Source organism: Trichomycterus rosablanca, chromosome 14 (assembly GCF_030014385.1).
Source record: "Trichomycterus rosablanca isolate fTriRos1 chromosome 14, fTriRos1.hap1, whole genome shotgun sequence".
Taxonomy (NCBI): Eukaryota; Metazoa; Chordata; class Actinopteri; order Siluriformes; family Trichomycteridae; genus Trichomycterus; species Trichomycterus rosablanca.
In genome coordinates this window covers 587,616-608,132 of record NC_086001.1, presented here as the reverse complement: position 1 = coordinate 608,132, position 20,517 = coordinate 587,616, and the positions used below count along the sequence as shown (strand labels likewise).

At 44.7% G+C, this 20,517-nt stretch overlaps 2 protein-coding genes across 2 annotated transcripts; both read right to left on the bottom strand.

Annotated features, from left to right (window-relative positions):
- Positions 1–93: 93 nt before the first annotated feature.
- On the bottom strand, positions 94–3,700 carry emc4 (ER membrane protein complex subunit 4). Its single transcript, XM_063008656.1, has 6 exons — positions 3,550–3,700; positions 1,369–1,482; positions 1,156–1,264; positions 714–867; positions 440–600; positions 94–325 (listed from the first exon to the last, which is right to left on the bottom strand). Exons 2-6 carry the CDS (start codon positions 1,464–1,466, stop codon positions 290–292), a joined length of 558 nt encoding a protein of 185 aa, XP_062864726.1. The 5' UTR covers positions 1,467–1,482; positions 3,550–3,700; the 3' UTR covers positions 94–289.
- Positions 3,701–4,775: 1,075 nt separating this feature from the next.
- si:cabz01101003.1 (ubiquitin carboxyl-terminal hydrolase CYLD) lies at positions 4,776–17,675 on the bottom strand. The gene is made up of 16 exons (XM_063008622.1): positions 17,582–17,675; positions 17,085–17,286; positions 15,414–15,689; positions 14,939–15,319; positions 13,268–13,373; positions 12,647–13,161; positions 10,827–10,992; positions 10,595–10,736; positions 9,384–9,503; positions 9,001–9,092; positions 8,850–8,913; positions 8,445–8,664; positions 6,852–6,960; positions 6,573–6,691; positions 6,248–6,455; positions 4,776–5,243 (listed from the first exon to the last, which is right to left on the bottom strand). The coding sequence occupies exons 2-16, from the start codon at positions 17,265–17,267 to the stop codon at positions 5,059–5,061; spliced, it is 2,886 nt and encodes a 961-aa protein (XP_062864692.1). The 5' UTR covers positions 17,268–17,286; positions 17,582–17,675; the 3' UTR covers positions 4,776–5,058.
- Positions 17,676–20,517: the final 2,842 nt, after the last annotated feature.

Below are 20,517 nucleotides of genomic sequence, written 5' to 3'. Positions count from 1 at the left end.
GCTTTGCCCAAAATGCACGACCTCTCCTGATTGGCTGAATTTGCGTACATTTAATTCCTTAAAATAGAGAACTACTTAAGAAATGACGTGAGATGAAAGGGAATCTGGGGACGTTTATTAAATCTTTATAAGCAAATTATTATTCACAGCAGAAATAAACAAAAACATCAGGAAACATCAGGATCTCGTTTCTAATGTACATCAGTTAATCCAACAGTGTTCAAATGCAGTGTGTGTGTGTGTGTGTGTGTGTGTGTGTGTGTGTGTGTGTGTGTGTGTGTGTGTGTGCTCACAGCACTACTCCTCCACCCGTTATCTCCAACCTCTGTAAAATAAAGAACACACACCGTTCACTCAGACCTCATAACACTAAAAGGTCAAAATAATGTGGACACCTGACCTGAGCAGGAGCCTGTTATTAGGAGTCTCTCGTTGGTACCTGAGGTGGTTCGATGAAGGCCAGCCAATCAGACGAGTGCGTGGGGAGGAGACCCATGGACTGGCACTTGTAGATGGCCAGCGCCGATCCGAGCAGGTTGCCCACCAGGTAAACCAAGCCCTGCAGCCACTGCTGACTGGAGCTCTCCAGGAGTTTAAACGCTGAAACGGAGAACAGAGATGAACGCTCACCCGAAACCCCCGCCCCGCCCACCCCCAGGCACAGGATCCGACCGGAAACCCTCAGAGCTCCTCGGTGGATCGGTTATACTCACTAGCAGACATGGACATGAGCGCCTGGATGGGTCTCCACGCCATCATGCAGACCATCATGATGGGGAAGATGGAGATGGTGTTGCCGGACATGTACATGATGAACAGGTTCATGGGGATCTGCTTCAGGGGCCCCAGGGCCACGTCCCAGCACCTCTGTACACACAGAGAGAGAGAGATGAGATTTTTGGGATGGGAAGGATCACAGTGCCTCGTATAAACCCGCATTTAAAGGGACCGATTCTTGAGTAATAGCGCCATCTAGTGCTCCACTGTGTGTTTCATTCTAACAGCAACACCCTGATGAATGCAGTGTTTCTATAGAACATTTAAACCGTCATGCTCTATCCTGATCTGGTTAGGCTGACGTGATCCTGGTCCCAGTCTCCCCTCAGATAAAGCATTGACTGGATCTCTGGGTGTCGGGCATGACCGTTCGCTCACCTTCTCCACCAGGTTCCGATCCGCTTCCTGTACGCTGGTATCTGGGACGGGTTTATCCGAATATCCTACAGGGTACATCACATCGTCCTTCTGTCTGTCGGCTCGACTCCTGCGCACACACACACACACAGACACGACAGCACGTGAGAATCGTGCGCCTCCGTGTCAGAGGGTGGATTGGCGCTTGTTGACTTTGTCGGATGTCGGACTTACCTGGTGTTGGCTAGGCTCAGCTCCAGGGCCCATTTCATTTTCCTGGGTGGTGAGGATTTGGTGGACACGGTGCCACCCTGTCCCCCCGCTGACGTCATCACACTGGGCTGCTTCCTGAAAAACACACCCGAATATCCAGGTGCACCACCATGCTTTACAGTAGGTACAGTACAGTTGGGTTTGAATTTATAACATAGTTTTAATCATTGTGGACAAGCAACCAGTAAATAAATCTGATCACGGGAACATTTACTATGTTTTAAACCCACCCCCCACCCCGAACACACCCGTAATAGTGGTTTGGGGGAGGGTTGGAAACCAGCTGTTCCAGCAGCTAAACTCACGAAGTCACTGGTGTCACGTTTATATACGTGTACAGTAAAGCTTTAGGTATAGAGCAAATAACTGTAGCCTAGTGGTTAAGGTGCTGGACTGGTAATCAGAAGGTCGCTGGTTCAAGCCCCACCACTGCCAGGTCGCCACTGTTGGGCCCTTGAGCAAGGCCCTCAACCCTCAATTGCTCAGACTGTACACTGTCACAGTACTGTCAGTCACTTTGGATAGAGGCGTCTGCTAAATGCTGAAAATGTAATCGTAAATGGTACTGGCCTAATAACCTTTAGGTCGCTGGTTCAAGCCCCACCACCACTAGGTTCCCACATTGGACTCCTGAGCGAGGCCCTTAACCCTAAACATCTTGTGTTTAAGTAAATAAATACAGATAATGCAAATATATTATATTATGATGTTACTACACAGAGCAGGTGCTGGGTTCACCCCCTCACCCCGGCTGCCACAGTTGGGCCCCTGAGCAAGGCCCTTGAAGATCACTTGCTTGAATTGTGATCCACCTGATTTGGGATGTTTTTGGTAGAACAACGTGCACTATTAGTTTTAAATGAGTTATTATTTAGGCAGTGGTAGCTCTGCAGTAAAAATACCAGACTAGTAAACATAAGGTTCCCAGTTCAAACCCCACCATCATCAAGTTGTCACTGTTGGGCCCCTAAGCAAGGCCCTTAAACCTCAACCGCTTGCATTTAAGTAAATAGATTTGGATAAAAGTGTCGAATAAATACAGTTAATGTAAATATATTATACCATGTTCTGACACAATGCAACCACTGGGTTCTCATCCAGTTGCCACCGTTGGGCCCCTGAGCAAGGCCCTTTAGGCTTATTTGTTTGAATTGTGATCGATTAAAACTGTAATGTGATGTTTTTGGTAATACAACATGCACTTTTACTTATTATATTGAAGAAGCAAGTCGTTTCATCTTATTTAGGCAGTGGTAGCTCTGCAGTAAAGGTACCGGATTAGTAAACATAAGGTTGTCAGGTCAAACCCCACCATCACCAAGTTGCCACTGTTGGACCCCTGAGCGAGGCCCTTAACCCTAAATTGCACAATTTGTATTCGGTGATAGTTGCTTTGTATTAAAGAGTCTGTTAAACGCCTCAAATGTAAATTATTTATTAAAAAATACATCATTACTTGTACTTTTATAATGTTGGCAGATTTTTATAAATAAATATAATTTGTATTTTATCATAAAATAGCAAAATCTGTTTACTTTTCTGTCTGATTATAAACAATAATGGCATTTTAGATAGAAATGTTAATGCCCTGAGGAGACGAAATGAGATTTTATCATAATTATGACTTTATATGACGTTGTTGTAGAATAGCACGGTTTTATGTGCACATTAACATAAATTTAATCTAATTCTAGTGTTTTATTAAGGTAAATTATGAGATTTTAGATATCTGAGTGAGATCTACCCTTACATACTGTGTAGTATGAGTGAATAGTGCTCTGCCTGTATACACATACACACTATGTAGTACGGTAGTATGTAGTATGGATGAGATTTTTATACTAATTAAGACTTATTGTCTTTGAAAAGCAAGAATTTATGTCCACACGAACATGAATTTAATCTAATTCTAGTGTTTTATTAAGGTTAATTATGAGATTTAGTGATTCTCGGCGTTATTTTAGTATGTTCTAATCAGTAGGTGAGATCAACCCTTGCATACTGTGTAGTACGAGTGAATACTACGCTGCCTGTATACACATACACACTATGTAGTACGCTAGTATGCAGTATGGATGAGGCTCTATCGCTCGTACTACTCGACTAGCCTGTACAAATCTAACAATAAATCAGAACTCTTACCTTCAAACGGCGCTTTTAGATCACAGAGAGGAAATAAAGAACTCTATTGATTTATTCACTACACAAAAGTCCCGTTTGTGTTCAGAATGAATGAAATCAGAACGATATAAAATAGCGGTAGCTCGGATGCTAGTCCGTGTAGCACGGTGGTTGTAATGACGCAGTATTATGTAGATCTGAGAGGTTACAGCGCCCCCACTGTACCGGAGACACACTGAAGCCTGGTCAGGGTTGCAGTGGGTCCAGGATAAGAAACAGATAACAAAAAAGTGCCAAACCCACCACTGTGACCCGAGGCAGGAATCAAACCTGAGTTTTAGGGATCCACTTGCTCCCTTGTCACCCACTCTTCCCTACCAGCTGCACCACACCGCCACCCAGAGCGCCAACCGATGCCAAGTACATTTATACATGGTGGATTAATAATAAAACCCTAGATTTAATTCAGCCAATCTACCTTCTGCAGGTGGAGAAGACTTGAAGTACATGGAAGACACACATTCAGACCCAGGGAGAACATACAAAATACACCGCAGACTGTGATCAGAGGCGGATGACTTCGGCTGATCCTCGTCTTCAACGTCTGTCTGTATAGAGCTCCATTCCACCCCCCAAACCAGTGCCGGCAGGTGGATTGGCACTAGGCATAACTCAGTAAATGTATGTGCATGACAGTAGGTACGGTGTTGTTAGGTTTAAGGGCCTTTTTTCTCACTTGACTGTGGACAGTAGCACCTGTGATCACACTGACCCAGCACTGAGATCAGATCAGTGGCTGTGGCGACCTCTGCTGGCCGGTCCAAGCGTCTGCACTGGCGGTGGGAGATTCACAGGTTCTCCGTACGCTATACGGCTCTCTGTGAGCCCGTTTTGAGCAACATGATACAGGTTCCTTTTTAGTTTGTGAGTCTAATTTTTAAATGCGCACATTTTTACCAAAAATAAACTTTAATTCCCAGCTAAACCCCCCCCCCCCCCCCCCCCCAAAAAAATAGGTAACCTACATACTCCACCAGCTTCTTACCACTGTTTACTTCTGTTCTGATGTACAGCGCCCCCTGTTGACGATGCATTCTTGGTTCCGATACAAACGACGATACCTGAATGAAACCAGTTCAAGATCCGAACTTATTTAGGTGGAAAAGGACTGTGGGAACACTGGGAACACTGGGAGCAGGGTCAGTTAGGGCTGTGCAGGAGCAATATGAAAGGACCAGACTAAGGGAAAATGTAAAAGTGTAGATTTATTTCTATATAAAGTGTGATTCTATACAGCAGTGTAGGTGGTGCAGGAGCATTCTGACAGGAAGCTCAGGTACAGGTGTGACTCCGGACCCTGTACAGGTAGAATTTAAACATGGAACCCAGAGGGAACGTAGGAAAGTGGAATGAATATAACACGCAGGTGTATGTAAACTTTTGATCTGTATAAATGTGATGATGAAGGGTGTGGCTGGAATGATGGAAGTCAGGTGTGTGTGTGTGTGTGTGTGTGTGTGTGTGTGTGTGTCACTTGTACAGGCTGAGCTCAGGACAGTGATAGAGACACATGTAAGAATCACACAGTAATCTCCGGACCGGCTCCCTCAGAGAGGCGGAGTCTAGGCGTCTCAGCTCCGCCTCCGACAGGCTCAGGTAGCGCCCCACCTCCGGACACGCCCTCACCTGGGGAACGTTGAAGCCGTTCTCCCCTCCTGTCCCAACACAAACGAGCACACGTGAGACGAGCCAGCTGTGTGTGTGTGTATGAATAAAAACATGGAATAAACGTGCGTGTGTGAATGACAGTAGGTACAGTGTTGTTAGGGTTAGGAACTTTTTCGTACACACACACACACACACACACAGGTACACACACAGACAAACAATCAAGCACAGAGACACACACAGACACACACAGAGACAGACAGACACAGACACACAGACAGACAGACAGACACACAGAGACAGACAGACACACACAGAGACACACACACACACACACACAGACACACACAGAGACACACACACAGAGACAGACAGACAGACGGACACACAGACACACACAAACAATCATGCACAGAGACACACACAGAGACAGACAGACAGACACAGACACACAGACAGACAGACACACACAGAGACACACACACACAGACAGACAGACACACACAGAGACAGACACAGAGACACACAAACAATCAGGTACACACACTGACAGGCATACACATAGACAGAGACAAAAAGGCACACACACACAAACAATCACACACACACACACACACACACACACACAAACAATCACACACACACACACACACACACACACACACACACAAACAATCACACACACAAACAATCACACACAGACACACACACACACACACAGACACAGAGACACACACACACACACACACACTGACACACACACACACAGAGACACACACACACACAGAGACACACACACACAAACAATCACACACACACACAGACACACACACAGACACACACACACACACTGAGCTTTTCTTCATGTCTTTATAGGGCTCACTTATGCTGGAACAGAAAGTGTTGCTGCAAAGTCAGAAGTTTCCTTTATATAATAAATTTATTACACCTGTCAGCAACTATTGTGGCTGAAACTCATGAATTCAGTCATCAGAAGAGGCGTCCCAATACTTTTGACCCTATAGTGTATTATATAGGATTATTCTGTTACCCTCTCTGTCAGCCATGCTGTCGAAGAAGAGCCAGTCGGTAGGAAGCGGGCCGTGCTTGACGAAGCTGACGTAGTGGCTGGTTTCAATACACGTCACGGCGAACAGGGTCAGGATCTGACGGGCGCCGTGCACCGGACCCTCCCACGAACCCTTCGGCATCCTCACCCTCACCGGTCTGTGTGTCTGACGCTTCTTATGGGCGTGAACCTGATACAAAGAGAGAAGAACAACCACCATTCAGGGTGGAACCACTCCAGTGTGTGATCAGCGAGTCCAGGTACGGGAGTGTACGGTACAGTAGGTACAGGTGTGTGAGGTGTGTACCTGTGCATTGCAGGTGTTGCAGTACTGTTTTAACTGGCCGGGTGTGATATCCACATCATCGTAACACTGCACACACTCCCACTCCGCCACCGACTGGCAGATACTGCATTGTCTCAGAGCTACACACACACACAACACACACACACAACACACACACACAACACACACACACACACACACACACACACACATCCCAAATCACATTCTTCTCTCAGCTGTTCCCATTAGGGGGCGCCACAGTGGATCAAGCAATCATGGTTTGTATCTCAACGTTCTCACTTTCATCCAGCAGGTCGGTGACGTCGAGTGTGAGCGACGGCAGGATGGCATCGAACATCTTAAACTCTTTACCAAATCGTGGCATCAGGAGCAGGAGACACGACGGTGCCTAAAGTACACATAAAGTCTGGTATTATTTAAAAATAGAATATTATAAGAATATCTGGCAACCCATGAAGGGATAAATATACTTTAGACAAATATGGTATTATTTGAGAGTAAATTATTTAGAGAAAACCTGGCAACCCAGGACAGGACACTTATACATTAGGCAAGTCATGGTACAATTTCAGGGTGAATACATAATGTGTACATAGTGTGAATTAGGGTTGCCTTTACCTCTGCATTAGGCAAGTCTAGTATTATTTGAAGATAATTTTTATAAGAATATCTGGCAACCCATGACAGGACAATTACACATTAGGAAAGTATGCTTTTAATAAGGATGAATATTAATAGAATATCTGGCAACCCATAACAGGACTATTACATTGGGCAAGTCTTGTATTATTTGAAGCAGATTTTTTTGGAGAAGATCTGGCAACCCATGCATGGAAAATGCATTAGGCAAGGTTTGTATTACTTAAAAGAGTAATTATTAGAAGAGAATCTGGCAACCCAGCACAAAGCAATTATATATTAGGCAACTCTAGTATTATTTGAAAATAAATTATTACTAGAATATCTGGCAACCCAGGGCATGAAATTTACATTTAGTAAGTGTGGTATTACTTAAGGCAAGAGCATTTTGAAAAAAAAATCTGGCAACCCAGAACAGGACTATTACGAAAGTCTGGTATTACTTGAGGATAAATTATTTGAAGAATATCTGGCAACCCAATGATAAGACGATTATGCATTAGGCAACTGTAGTATTATTTGAGAATAGATTATTAAAAGAAAATCTGGCAACCCAGGACAAGACAATTACATTAAGCAAGTCTTGTATTACTAAAGGACTAATTATTAGAAGAATATCTGGCAACCCAGGACAAAACAATTATACATTACACAACAGTGGTAATATTTGAGAATTAATTATTAGAAGAATATCTGGCAACCTAGGACAGGACAATTATGCATTAGGCAAGACTTGTATTACTTAGCCCAAATTTTTTGGAAAACAATCTGGCAACCCAGAAAAGACTATTACAATAGTCTGGTTTTACCCGAGGATGAATTATTTGAAACAAATCTGGCAACCCAGGACAGGACACCTATACATTAGGCAAGTCTTGTATTACTTAAGTGTGGTATTATTGGAGGATGAATTATTAGAAGAATCTCTGGCAACCCAGGACAAGACAATTAAGCATTAGGCAAGCCCGAATTATTTATGGATTCATTATTATAAGAATATCTGGCAACCCAGGACAGAACAATTATATATTATGCAAATGGTATTATTTGAGAATGAATATTCTAAGAATATCTGGCAACCCAGAACAGGACTATTACATTCAGCAAGTCTGTTTTTTAAGGGTGAATTCTTTGGAGAAAACCTGGCAACCCAGGACAGGACAATTATGCATTAGGGAACTCTGGTATTATTAGAAGATGTATGTACATAGTGTGAATTAGGGTTGCCATTACCTCAGAGAATTTGAGTCCGGAATGCATGAAGGAGGATTCGAGCAGGACCTGCACGCTGGAGACCCTGGTGAGGGCCGGTGAGGAGAGAGGGATGGGGGAGCGGGGAGGAGAGGCAGAAGGAGACACAGAGGAGTGGAGCGGGGAGGACGGAGGGGGAGGCGCTGATGGAGGGAAGAGCTGATAGAGGTGGCACTCCTGAGCCTCCTCCTGGCTTACTGACCTGAAGACAGAACAAAACCATGAGCCTGTCTGACAGCCTGTATCAAAACCATGAGCTGTAATATAGGATAAATGTGCAGTGCAGCTGTACAAACTAATCGTTGGAATATGTCCATGGGAATTTGTGCCCATTGCTTTCCAGAAGCTCCACACAATAAGCTGAAGCTGGTTTGTTATTACGGTTACCTGATCCTCAGAAGGGGTTCAATCCGGAGGAGCTGGAAAAGCTTGTTGAGGAATTCCTCAGGATCTGAAACACACACACACACACACACACTCAAAGAATCCAGACCTGAAACAGGATGTATGGATGTACTTTCCTTTTCTTCATACGCACCTTTCTCCTGGTTGGTGAATCCGGCGTCTGTAGTCTCTTCTTCCAGGAGTTTCCTCAGGGCCATGGTCTTACTGGCACACACATATCCAAACCTAACACACACACACACACACACACACACACACACACACTACAGTCAGCTACAGAGAGCCAGAGTCTGAGGCCACGAGTTTATTTTGCATTTCTCACTAATATAATGAAACGCTTGAAGACCAGAGCAGATCAGCTCCACAGTCACCTGATCTAAACATGTGGAGCTCCATGCAGCTCGAGTTCACACAGCAAAAAAAATATTAGTGACTATAAAAGGGCAAAATTTAGGACGAGGCTCATCATGAGCTGTACTAAAAAGAGAGAGCAGAAGAGCGTAGAGAGACCGTGACCTGCGTAATGGATTCACGATGTCGCAGCGCAGCAGCTCCTGAGCTTTCTTACTGCGATGGTCGTCCTCGTTACAGGGTGAGAACAGAACCCTGTCCACGGAACTGCAGCAGGAGAACAAGCTGAAGAAACACACACACACACATTTACTTCACACTTTTAGACTTATTTAGTCATTTCCAATCCCCCTCAATGATTCAGACTAGCCCCCGCACCCTCCAGCATGTATAGAGCCCCGATACAGAACCATACCGTATGATCCTCTGTTACTCACGTCTGCACACCTACCAGACAGCAAACCTTCCTTCAGCTCGACCCCGGCATGGGTTGGCGTTACTACACCGCCGCACCACCTAACTGTCCAAATACGGCTCAGTTCGGCCTAAATTCGAGACGCCGGAAGCCGTGTCGGATCCGAGCGAATAGAAAGGCTTTCATATATAATACAGAGAAATCCTGCAGCACTGGTGTGTCTCTCTGATGCTTTTACATCCGTGTGCCTTCAGCGCAGGTCCGGCCAAGACAGATCCTTTTATTTATTTATTTTTAATTTTCTATTTTTCAACCTTTTTCCCCCCCAATTTCCTTCCCCAATCTAGTCGTGTCCTATTACCCTGATTCAACCCTCCACCGCTGACTGAGGACGCTTGTCAACTGACACACGCCCGGTCAGCACTGTGTACGGAGAGCCACACCCTGATCGGCATTATTCCTCAGCCCCGTGCAGGCGCCATCAATCAGCCAGCAGGGGTCGTAATCGCACCAGTTATGAGGACCCATGATCCGGCTTGCCCCAACCCCTATGAAAAGCAGCCAATCGTTGTTTGTGCAGCCGCCCAGCCCAGCCGGATGTATTCGAAAACCCAACTCTGGTGTGCCAGCGTATTTTACCCCTGCGCCACCTGAGCGACCAGAGAACCTTTTGTTTAAGAAGCTTTATTCCGACCCTCCAGACGAACTGGATGAAATATTACGCCTTAACTTATCACAGCAGTATGAAAGAAAGGTGGTATAACTAAGTGAGAGACGTATAGTTAATATAATATATACATGAACAATGTGAATGATTTATTACATATTACATGTCAGTGTAGATATCAGTGATATATTATTGTTGTTCTCAGCCCTGGTGGCTGCACAACTAAAGGACCAGTTAAACCTACCCAGTTAACCCTAATTTTCCAGTCTATGCTGTGCGTGAGTTGTATCTGACCTGAAGAGCGAAGCATCCAGGTAGCAGGAGTTCAGGTGACCCTGGATCCCTTTTTTAAACCCCTCGTACCGCTGGCGAGCCTCCGGTCCCAACACGGGCGGGGTGTTCTCCTCCACACGCTTACTGCCCCACTCTGCAAACGCTGGTGTTCATACACCGACACAGAAACGTTCACTACACCCACACTGCTGATCTGTTCCGTTCCATCATCGTTCATCCGTCCTGCACTCACCGATAGAATTGCAGCGCTCCACCTGATTGATGGGCATCTCAGGTGCAGGGAATCTGGAGTCCCACCTGCAGTTGCGCAATTTGACAAACAGGCCCTTGTTAGGTGGGCAGCGGAAGTGCCGGTCTCCCAGGTAGCTGCCGTCGCTGCCAGCCGTCAGCTCCTGCTCCTAAGATACACAGCACACTGCACCCTTAAACTGTAGGATGATAGGAAATGTGTCTATGTAGAGAGATCAGACCCTAATGTATTTATTTATTACATAATGTATATATTTGCATAGGCATTTGCATACCCTCAGGTATAAGAATATCTGGCAACAAAGGACAGGACATTATATGTCAGGCAAATTTGGTATTATTTCAGGATGGTTGTAATAAGAATATCTGGCAACCCGGGACAGGACAATATATGTCAAGCAGGTTTGGTATTATTTCAAGGTGATTTTTATAAGAATATCTGGCAACCCAGGACAAGACAATTATATGTTAGGTAAATCTGGTATTATTTTAGGATGATTGGTATAAGTATATCTGGCAACCCAAGACAGGACAATTATATGTCAGGCAAATCTGGTATTATTTGAGGATGATTGTTATAAGAATATCTGGCAACTCAGGACAGGACATTATATGTCAGGCAAGTTTGGTATAATTTTTAGGATGATTGTTATAAGAATATCTGGCAACCCAGGATAGGACAATTACTGTACATGTCAGGCAAGTTTGGTATTATTTCAGGATGATTGTTATAAGAATATCTGGCAACCCAGGACAGGACATTATATGTCAGGCAAATCTGGTATTATTTCAGGATGATTGTTATAAGAATATCTGGCAACCCAAGACAGGACAATTACATGTCAGGCCAGTTTGGTATTATTTCAGGATGATTCTTATAAGAATATCTGGCAACCCAGGACAGGACAATTACTGTACATGTCAGGCAAGTTTGGTATTATTTCAGGATGATTGTTATAAGAATATCTGGCAACTCAGGACAGGACAATTACATGTCAGGCCAGTTTGGTATTATTTCAGGATGATTGTTATAAGAATATCTGGCAACCCAGGACAGGACATTATATGTCAGGCAAATCTGGTATTATTTCAGGATGATTGTTATAAGAATATCTGGCAACTCAGGACAGGACATTATATGTCAGGCAAGTTTGGTATTATTTGAGGATGATTGTTATAAGAATATCTGGCAACTCAGGACAGGACATTATATGTCAGGCCAGTTTGGTATTATTTCAGGATGATTGTTATAAGAATATCTGGCAACCCAGGACAGGACATTATATGTCAGGCAAATCTGGTATTATTTGAGGATGATTGTTATAAGAATATCTGGCAACCCAGGACAGGACAATTACTGTACATGTCAGGCAAGTTTGGTATTATTTGAGGATGATTGTTATAAGAATATCTGGCAACTCAGGACAGGACATTATATGTCAGGCAAGTTTGGTATTATTTCAGGATGATTGTTATTAGAATATCTGGCAACCCAGGACAGGACAATTACATGTCAGGCCAGTCTGGTATTATATGTAGATGAATTATTATGACCCTGAATTACATCTGGCCCTGGTAGCAGTATGTAAATGTATACCATGCAACACCCTAGGGCGGAGAATTTACATTTCTATAGAATCTGAACATCTATATTAGGGGGCAGGTTGCAGCTGTTGGGCCCCTGAGCAAGGCCCTTAACCCTCAATTGCTTAGACTGTACACTGTCACAACTGTAAGTTGCTGCTGAATGCCGAGAATGTAAATGTATAGGTGTAAATGTGTAAACGTGGCATCGATCCATACCAGTTCGATTCCAGCCACCGCCTCCGACAGGCCGCTGATCTGCCCGATCCAGCGAATCACCCCGAACATGGGCGGGTCGTTCACCTCCACCATGGAGCCCGGCTCTAACCAGGCTCCGGGCTGGGATCTCCCCGGGGCGGCCGGAGAGGGCGGGTCGTGGAACCCGTTGGCGGTGTGAGGCTGATCGGCGGGGGGTAACAGGGCCGGGGGTTTGGGTTTGCTGGGCGGGACGGGCGGGGCTTTGAGGGCAGATTTAAGCACCGGGACCGGAACCGGAACCGGAACGGACGGAGGCTTCAGGGCGACTTTTACACCCGGAGCCGGTGGAGACGACGACGATGACGGGGCCTTCAGGGCGGATTTAGCCACGCTCAGCATGGCAGAATCGATCAGCGGTGTCGGGGTAGGGTGGGTGCCCGCTGAGGTCTGTGGCGGGTGCCTGGTGGGGGGCTGAGTGGGTGAAACAGGCTGGGGAATTTTAGAAAGAGGAAGGGGAGGGAGCTCTGATCTGCTTTCTGTATAAACATAAAGATAAATGATGGTAATTACATAGATGAGTCCATTTCTCTTTATTAATCAGCATCTTGTGCTAATTAGAGTTTTGTGATTATGAAGTGTTACCTGCTGACACTTTAGAGAGGGGCAGCAGGTGACCGTATTCAGGAGAAGGAATGGAGCACAGCTTGTAGTTTTTATAGTAACCGTTCCAGCTTCCTACTGGCTCGTCCTACACACACACACACACACACACACACACACACACACAGTAAACCACACATACACACAAGTTTGAAATTATTTCAGGATGATTGTTATAAAAACATCTGGCAACCCAGGACAGGACAATAATATGTCAGGCAAGTTTGGTATTATTTCAGGATGATTGTTATAAGAGCATCTGGCAACCCATGACAGAACAACTACATGTCAGGTAAGTTAGGTATTATTAAGAATATCTGGCAACCCAGGACAGGACAATTACATGTCAGGCCAGTTTGGTATTATTTCAGGATGATTGTTATAAAAACATCTGGCAACCCATGACAGGACAACTACATGTCAGGTAAGTTAGGTATTATTAAGAATATCTGGCAACCCATGGCAGGACAATTACATGTCAGGCCAGTTTGGTATTATTTCAGGATGATTGTTATAAGAACATCTGGCAACCCAGGACAGGACAATTACATGTCAGGCCAGTTACATGTCAGGCCAGTTTGGTATTATTTCAGGATGATTGTTATAAGAACATCTGGCAACCCAGGACAGGACAATTACATGTCAGGCCAGTTTGGTATTATTTCAGGATGATTGTTATAAGAACATCTGGCAACCCAGGACAGGACAATTACATGTCAGGCAAGTTTGGTATTATTTCAGGATGATTGTTATAAGAATATCTGGCAACCCAGGACAGGACAATTACATGTCAGGCCAGTTTGGTATTATTTCAGGATGATTGTTATAAGCACATCTGGCAACCCAGGACAGGACAATTACATGTCAGGCAAGTTTGGTATTATTTCAGAATGATTATTTCAAAGTGATTGTATTAAGAATATCTGGCAACCCAGGACAGGACCATTACATGTCAGGCCAGTTTGGTATTATTTCAGGATGATTGTTATAAGAATATCTGGCAACCCAGGACAGGACCATTACATGTCAGGCCAGTTTGGTATTATTTCAGGATGATTGTTATAAGAATATCTGGCAACCCAGGACAGGACATTATATGTCAGGCAAATCTGGTATTATTTCAGGATGATTGTTATAAGAATATCTGGCAACCCAAGACAGGACAATTACATGTCAGGCAAGTTTGGTATTATTTCAGGATGATTGTTATAAGAATATCTGGCAACCCAGGACAGGACATTATATGTCAGGCCAGTTTGGTATTATTTCAGGATGATTGTTATAAGAATATCTGGCAACCCAGGACAGGACCATTACATCTCAGGCCAGTTTGGTATAATTTCAAGGTGATTGTATTAAGAATATCTGGCAACCCATGACAGGACAATTACATCTCAGGCCAGTTTGGTATTATTTCAGGATGATTGTTATAAGAACATCTGGCAACCCAGGACAGGACAATTACATGTCAGGCCAGTTTGGTATTATTTCAGGATGATTGTATTAAGCCCTGCTCAGACTCAGACTCAGACTCAGACTCAGACTCAGACTCAGACTCAGACCAATAAATAAGAAGTTTGGGCACAATTTCCACGATGAGCTTCAGCTTTAGTAAATGAAAGACTGACGGCGGATCGGTGGAGCTCCACTCACCAGTAAGAGCGCCACGGACACCTCCGACGGGTTCCGCCCGGGGAGCGGGGCGCAGTACTGCACCGTGCCCCAGTACGTCCCCCGGTCCTGGGTGAAGCAGACCCTCTGCCCCACCTGCGGCGGCCCCGGCGCGGACTCTGCGGCGCGTGCCAGGATGCTGACGGCGGTACCGGGGTGGTGGTTTCCCGAGCTCTGGGCGGTGCTCGGGGCGTGGCCGGGTTCGGCGGGTTCGCTCCGAGGGGGATCGTGGTCGCCCGTGCCGCCCCGTGAACGCTGCGAGAGCTCGCTGACTGGCACGAACAGGGCACAGTTCTCGGGGCACGTGAACAGCTGATGGCCTTTATAGCTCCCGTTACTGCTGCCCCGCCCGGCCGCCCACCCCTGAGAGAGAGAGAGAGAGAGAGAGAGAGAGAGGCTGCATCACCGTTACGGAACACACACCTGTTAAACATGAGCACCTTCTAGTGAACGTTACCTTCAGCTGGACCCCGAAGTACACCGCCGTGCTTCCTCTGGTCAGAGGGCCGCGGTAACGCAGCTCGGCCTCGGCCGGTTCTCCCGTCTGATCCCAGCGCACCAGCACCGGTGTGCCGAGGGCCAGACCGGCCAGTCGCATCGGCCGTGTGGATCTGGAGAGCAGCTTGTAGCGCAGCTCGAGGTCGGTGACGGGCTCCAACAAACCCGCCAGCTCCCCCGGTACCTCGATTAACACCTGCCTGTCCAGCTTCACCACACTGCCACTATCCATCACCTGTAGAAGGAGTCCAAGCACCGAGCATCAGTCTGCAGGATGCACTGCCGGTAATGGGATGTGGATATGTATCAGATGTCACTAGCATATATGAAAGTAGATCGACACCAGCACGGTCCCTTTACTTTTTAGGTCTAAAAATGTCCCTCAATGCAAAACTGGCACAAACTGGCTACTGATAAATAATATCTGTATATTGGCTGTATGGCTTATATGTACTAGGGGTGTGCTATATCGTATCGTTCACGATAATACCGGTATAATATCCCATATCGTAATAATAGCGATATTCTGCGTCGTTTACGTAACGGCGTACGTTCGTTACGTGGGTCGTTTGGCTCTGCGCTGGAGGAGCTCGTTCCAAAAACACCAAGTCCACCATAAATGAATATTTGGCAACCCAAACCCCAACCACCGCTTCGGAAGTATTACTCTTAACCAGTACTATTACTCTACTTCGTAGTAATTGTGGCGCGCTACGAGTGAAGGCCCACCGGGCTCAGCGTCGATGCGTTTACCCGCAGAAGCCGAGCGTCTCTTCGCTTCTACGGGGCTGCATGGAGGGTCTGGACGCCGAGCTTCTTTCTGCGAGGTGATTGGAGGATCGGTCGAAAGGCTGAATCCCGTTTTGATCGACGGCTAGTTTGAGATCTACACGTCACTCGATCGCCGGGAGCTTCTGGTCCCAGCGCGGATTTTGCGAGTACAAACAAATTGACAAAATTTCATGACGCAAGCCGACATCGAGCTTCCCCGGTTCGAAAGACCAGCGGCCGCCACTGGTGCACACATAGGTTACTGAATACTGTACATAATAATAATAATAATCATTACAGATGCACGAGTACCGATACATTGACTCGCGCTCGTACTCGCAAACGAGGCTCCGATACTAAACATCGGATACCGTGAGCCTAGTGCACGTCGCTGCGTTACGCCCGGTTCACACCACACGACTCTCGCCCCGATTCTCGCTCTCCGACAACTCGAACTCAAAACTAAGTTTTCTAGCATGTCAGATATCTGATCCGATAGGTATCGGTATCGGTATCAGCAAGTACAAAAATACTTTTGGGTTGGGAAAAAATGGTATCGATGCATCCCTAATAATAATAATAATAATAATAATAAGTTACACTTATATAGCGCCTTTCACAAAACCCAAGGTGGCTTTACATACAAAAATAACAATCACACGGGTTTTTAGTAAGGTTTTGAATTTAGATAGAGAAGTAGTAGAGCGTACATGGTGCTCAGTCTGAACCTGGGAACCACTAGGAGACCGGCGTCTGATGACCTTAGGTTACGGGACGGACTGTAGAATTTTAGGAGGTCCCAAATTCCTTGTGTGTAATTATTTATGAGTATTTATGAGTATTTATGAGCGAGTCTCACCTTTACCCACAGGTGTCCTCCTCTACTCCCCCTGTCTCCTCCCGTCTCCTGCTCCTGACACAGACTCCCCCTCTGCAGCCGGATGGTTCCTTCCAGGTGATCCTGCACTTTATGGTCGGACGAAACCATGTAGATCTTATTAGGGGGGCGACGCCTCCGGTTCTGGTGTGCGGGCGCCGACATGGTGAAGCCAAAAAACTTACTATTGTGAATATAAAGAGAAGTTAAACGATTGAGATGATTAGTACAATAAAATTATTGTTTATCGTGAATGAACAGAAAAGTTCGCTTCGTCAGTCCCTCAGTGATGCTAACTGGCTAACAGCGCGAGCTCACTTCAAACCCCGCTTCACTCGCTGTAAACTTCCTACAGTGAATAAAATCTCATCAACTACACAAACTACAGCGAATATGTGTGAAAACACACACCAAACTAACCAAAGAACAACTAACGACATCATTCCTTACATTCTAACCAGTTTAAACTCTCATCTTACCGATTTTAATCACATTATCCGACTGTCAACTTTTTACCTCAGAGAGGTGTAAACACAGGAAACTATGTGATCGACAGCCACCAGCGGCCAATCAGCCGCGAGTAAGGAGTCTCACCGGCCAATCGGAAAGGAGATTTCACACAGAGGGGGCGGGATTTCGTTTCGAGGGAAATTCCACCTTTGCTCTGTGGAACAGGACACGCCGTGACCCTGTTCATCCTGTTTCTGTTTCTGCCAGAGATGTTCACAAGTCACAAAATACCGAGTCCGAGTCTTCAGGCTAAACAGTTTCTCTATTACTGCCATCACATTCGAGGAGCAGGAGATCTGAACTCATATCTTCTCTTGTCCAGTGTTATTATCTCTTATCTTTATATATTTACACATTTATGCTTTATTATTATTATTATCATCATTAATATTATTATTAATAAACATTATTTGCATTCTTTAATATTTAATTCCTTCATTGTTATTAAATCTGAGCTGTAATGATTACTCAGTATGAACTGTACTGGTTTGGCAACAAAGGGAAAGAGAGAGAAGGACTGAGATTGGCTGAGAGAGAGAGGTTCCTTCCCTGAAATCTGGAATCAAGGTCTCATAACACCAATTTACAAAAGTGGAGATAAATTCGACCCTAATAATTACCGGGGCATCTGTGTGAACAGTAATCTGGGGAAGTTATTCTGTAGTATAATTAACTCAAGGTTTTCAAGCTTCCTTATTGAACACAATGTCCTGAGTAAAAGTCAAATTGGATTTTTACCAAATTACCGCACAACTGATCATATTTACACCCTACACACCCTGATCGAAAAATATGTAGTTCAAAACCATGTAAAAATATTTGCCTGCTTTATTGACTTTAAAAAGGCTTTTGACTCAATTTGGCATCAAGGATTGTTTTACAAACTATTAGAAAGTGGTGTAGGGGGTAAAACATATGATCTTATCAAATCTATGTACACAGAAAACCAGTGCGGAATAAGAATTGGCAATAAACAAACAAATTTTATCTCTCAGGAGCGTGGAGTGAGACAGGGCTGCTGTCTGAGCCCAACTCTATTTAACATCTATATTAATGAATTGGCCTCCATGTTAGAGCACTCAGCCACGCCCGGTCTCACTCTACACGACTCGGAGATTAAACTCCTGCTGTATGCAGATGATCTGGTCCTGCTGTCCCCCAGCGCTCAGGGTCTCCAGCACAAACTGGACCTGCTGCAGCAGTACTGTCAGACCTGGGCCCTGACCGTCAACCTCAAAAAGACTAAAATTATGACCTTCCAGAAAAGATCCAGATCTCAGGGAACCAAACACACATTTAAATTAGGACATCATGAAATTGAACACTCTAAAAACTATACCTACCTTGGACTAAACATTAGTTCATCAGGAAACTACAACCTGGCAGTGAATGAACTGAAAGAAAAAGCACGCAGAGCTTTCTATGCCATAAAAAAACAAACTTCTGTAGAAATCCCAATCAAAATTTGGCTCAAAATATTTGGCGCAATAATTGAACCAATTGCCCTGTATGGCAGTGAAGTGTGGGGCCCGCTTACACACCAACAATTTAACAAATGGGAACAACATCCAATTGAGACCCTGCACACAGAATTTTGTAAAACAATATTAAAGGTGCACAGACACACCACCAACAATGTGTGCAGGGCAGAATTAGGCCGATACCCACTTATTATTAATATACAAAAAAGGGCAATAAAATTCTGGAATCATCTCAAAGAGAGCGACCCACACTCGTATCATTACAAAGCTCTGCAATACCAAGAGCTGAGCAAAGATACCAGCCCCCTCATCCAACTGGTCCTGAGTCACTGCACCAACACACCATTAACACATACTAACACACCATTAACACAGACTAACACTATTAAGACTCAAGACCAGAACCTAATCAGAACTGATCAAATTACACATGAATTAAAGATAAACTATTTGGCCTATTGGGAAACACAAACTAAACTCCAAAGTAAACTACAATGTTATTTGGCTCTAAATAGACAGTATAGTGTGGCAGATTATCTCAGCACTATAACTGATCCAAAACTCAGAAACACCTTGACAAGGTACAGACTCAGCGAACACAGCCTGGCCATCGAGACGGGACGACACAGACAGTCCTGGATGCCCAGAGAGGAGAGAGTGTGTCAACACTGCTCTTCAAACCAGATAGAGACAGAGCTGCACTTCCTCACTGAATGTACAAAATACACACACATTCGAAAACAATATTTTACCAAAATCAACAAAATTATCCCCAATTTTAATTCTCTCTCAAACCCTGACAAGCTGCCCTACCTATTGGGGGAGCACAGAGCGAGCTGCACACTCGCAGCTCTCTACCTACACACCTGCCACCAGGTGAGGGACAGTGAGTGACCTTATACTGTATCCCATACACACTCACACATACTCGCACACACACACCATCATACACACACACCATCATACACACACACACAAACACACACACACTTACAAATACTTTTTCCACACATATACACACTTTATATACTTGTTGTTCTAATTTGTTTCTGTTATTTTTTAAGGCTAATTACTAATGTTATTGAACATTCTTTAAATTAATATAAATGTTTATGTATGCAATTTTTTTTTTTTTTTTCCATTTATTATCTAGTTTGTAAATGCGCTTTGGCAATACAAATGTGAATATTTGTCATGCTAATAAAGCACTTTTGAATTGAAAAAAAAAAAAAAAATTGAGAATGTGAGAGAGAGAGAATGTGAGAGAGAGAGGTACATATTTAGGGTGGGTATGACTGGGTGGGTATGATTTTACCCTCTGATGGGTGATGGGTGCAGGTCCTGGTCTCTGCTCTAGAGGACGGTAAGCATTTCACTTTGATTCTCTCTCATATCTAACGTATTTATTTATTCTAATAATTATT

What these genes read in the sequence shown, in the direction of transcription:
- emc4 (XM_063008656.1), bottom strand. Translation starts at nt 1,466, where the DNA reads ATGACGTCAGCGGGGGGACAGGGTGGCACCGTGTCCACCAAATCCTCA. An exon ending in CTGAGCCTAGCCAACACCAG is followed by an intron (nt 1,265 to 1,368) that starts GTAAGTCCGACA and finishes GTGTGTGCGCAG; the next exon opens with GAGTCGAGCCGACAGACAGA. An exon ending in ATCGGAACCTGGTGGAGAAG is followed by an intron (nt 868 to 1,155) that starts GTGAGCGAACGG and finishes CTGTGTGTACAG; the next exon opens with AGGTGCTGGGACGTGGCCCT.
- si:cabz01101003.1 (XM_063008622.1), bottom strand. Translation starts at nt 17,267, where the DNA reads ATGTCGGCGCCCGCACACCAGAACCGGAGGCGTCGCCCCCCTAATAAG. An exon ending in TGTCCGTGGCGCTCTTACTG is followed by an intron (nt 13,374 to 14,938) that starts GTGAGTGGAGCT and finishes GTGTGTGTGTAG; the next exon opens with GACGAGCCAGTAGGAAGCTG. An exon ending in GGAGCGCTGCAATTCTATCG is followed by an intron (nt 10,737 to 10,826) that starts GTGAGTGCAGGA and finishes TATGAACACCAG; the next exon opens with CGTTTGCAGAGTGGGGCAGT.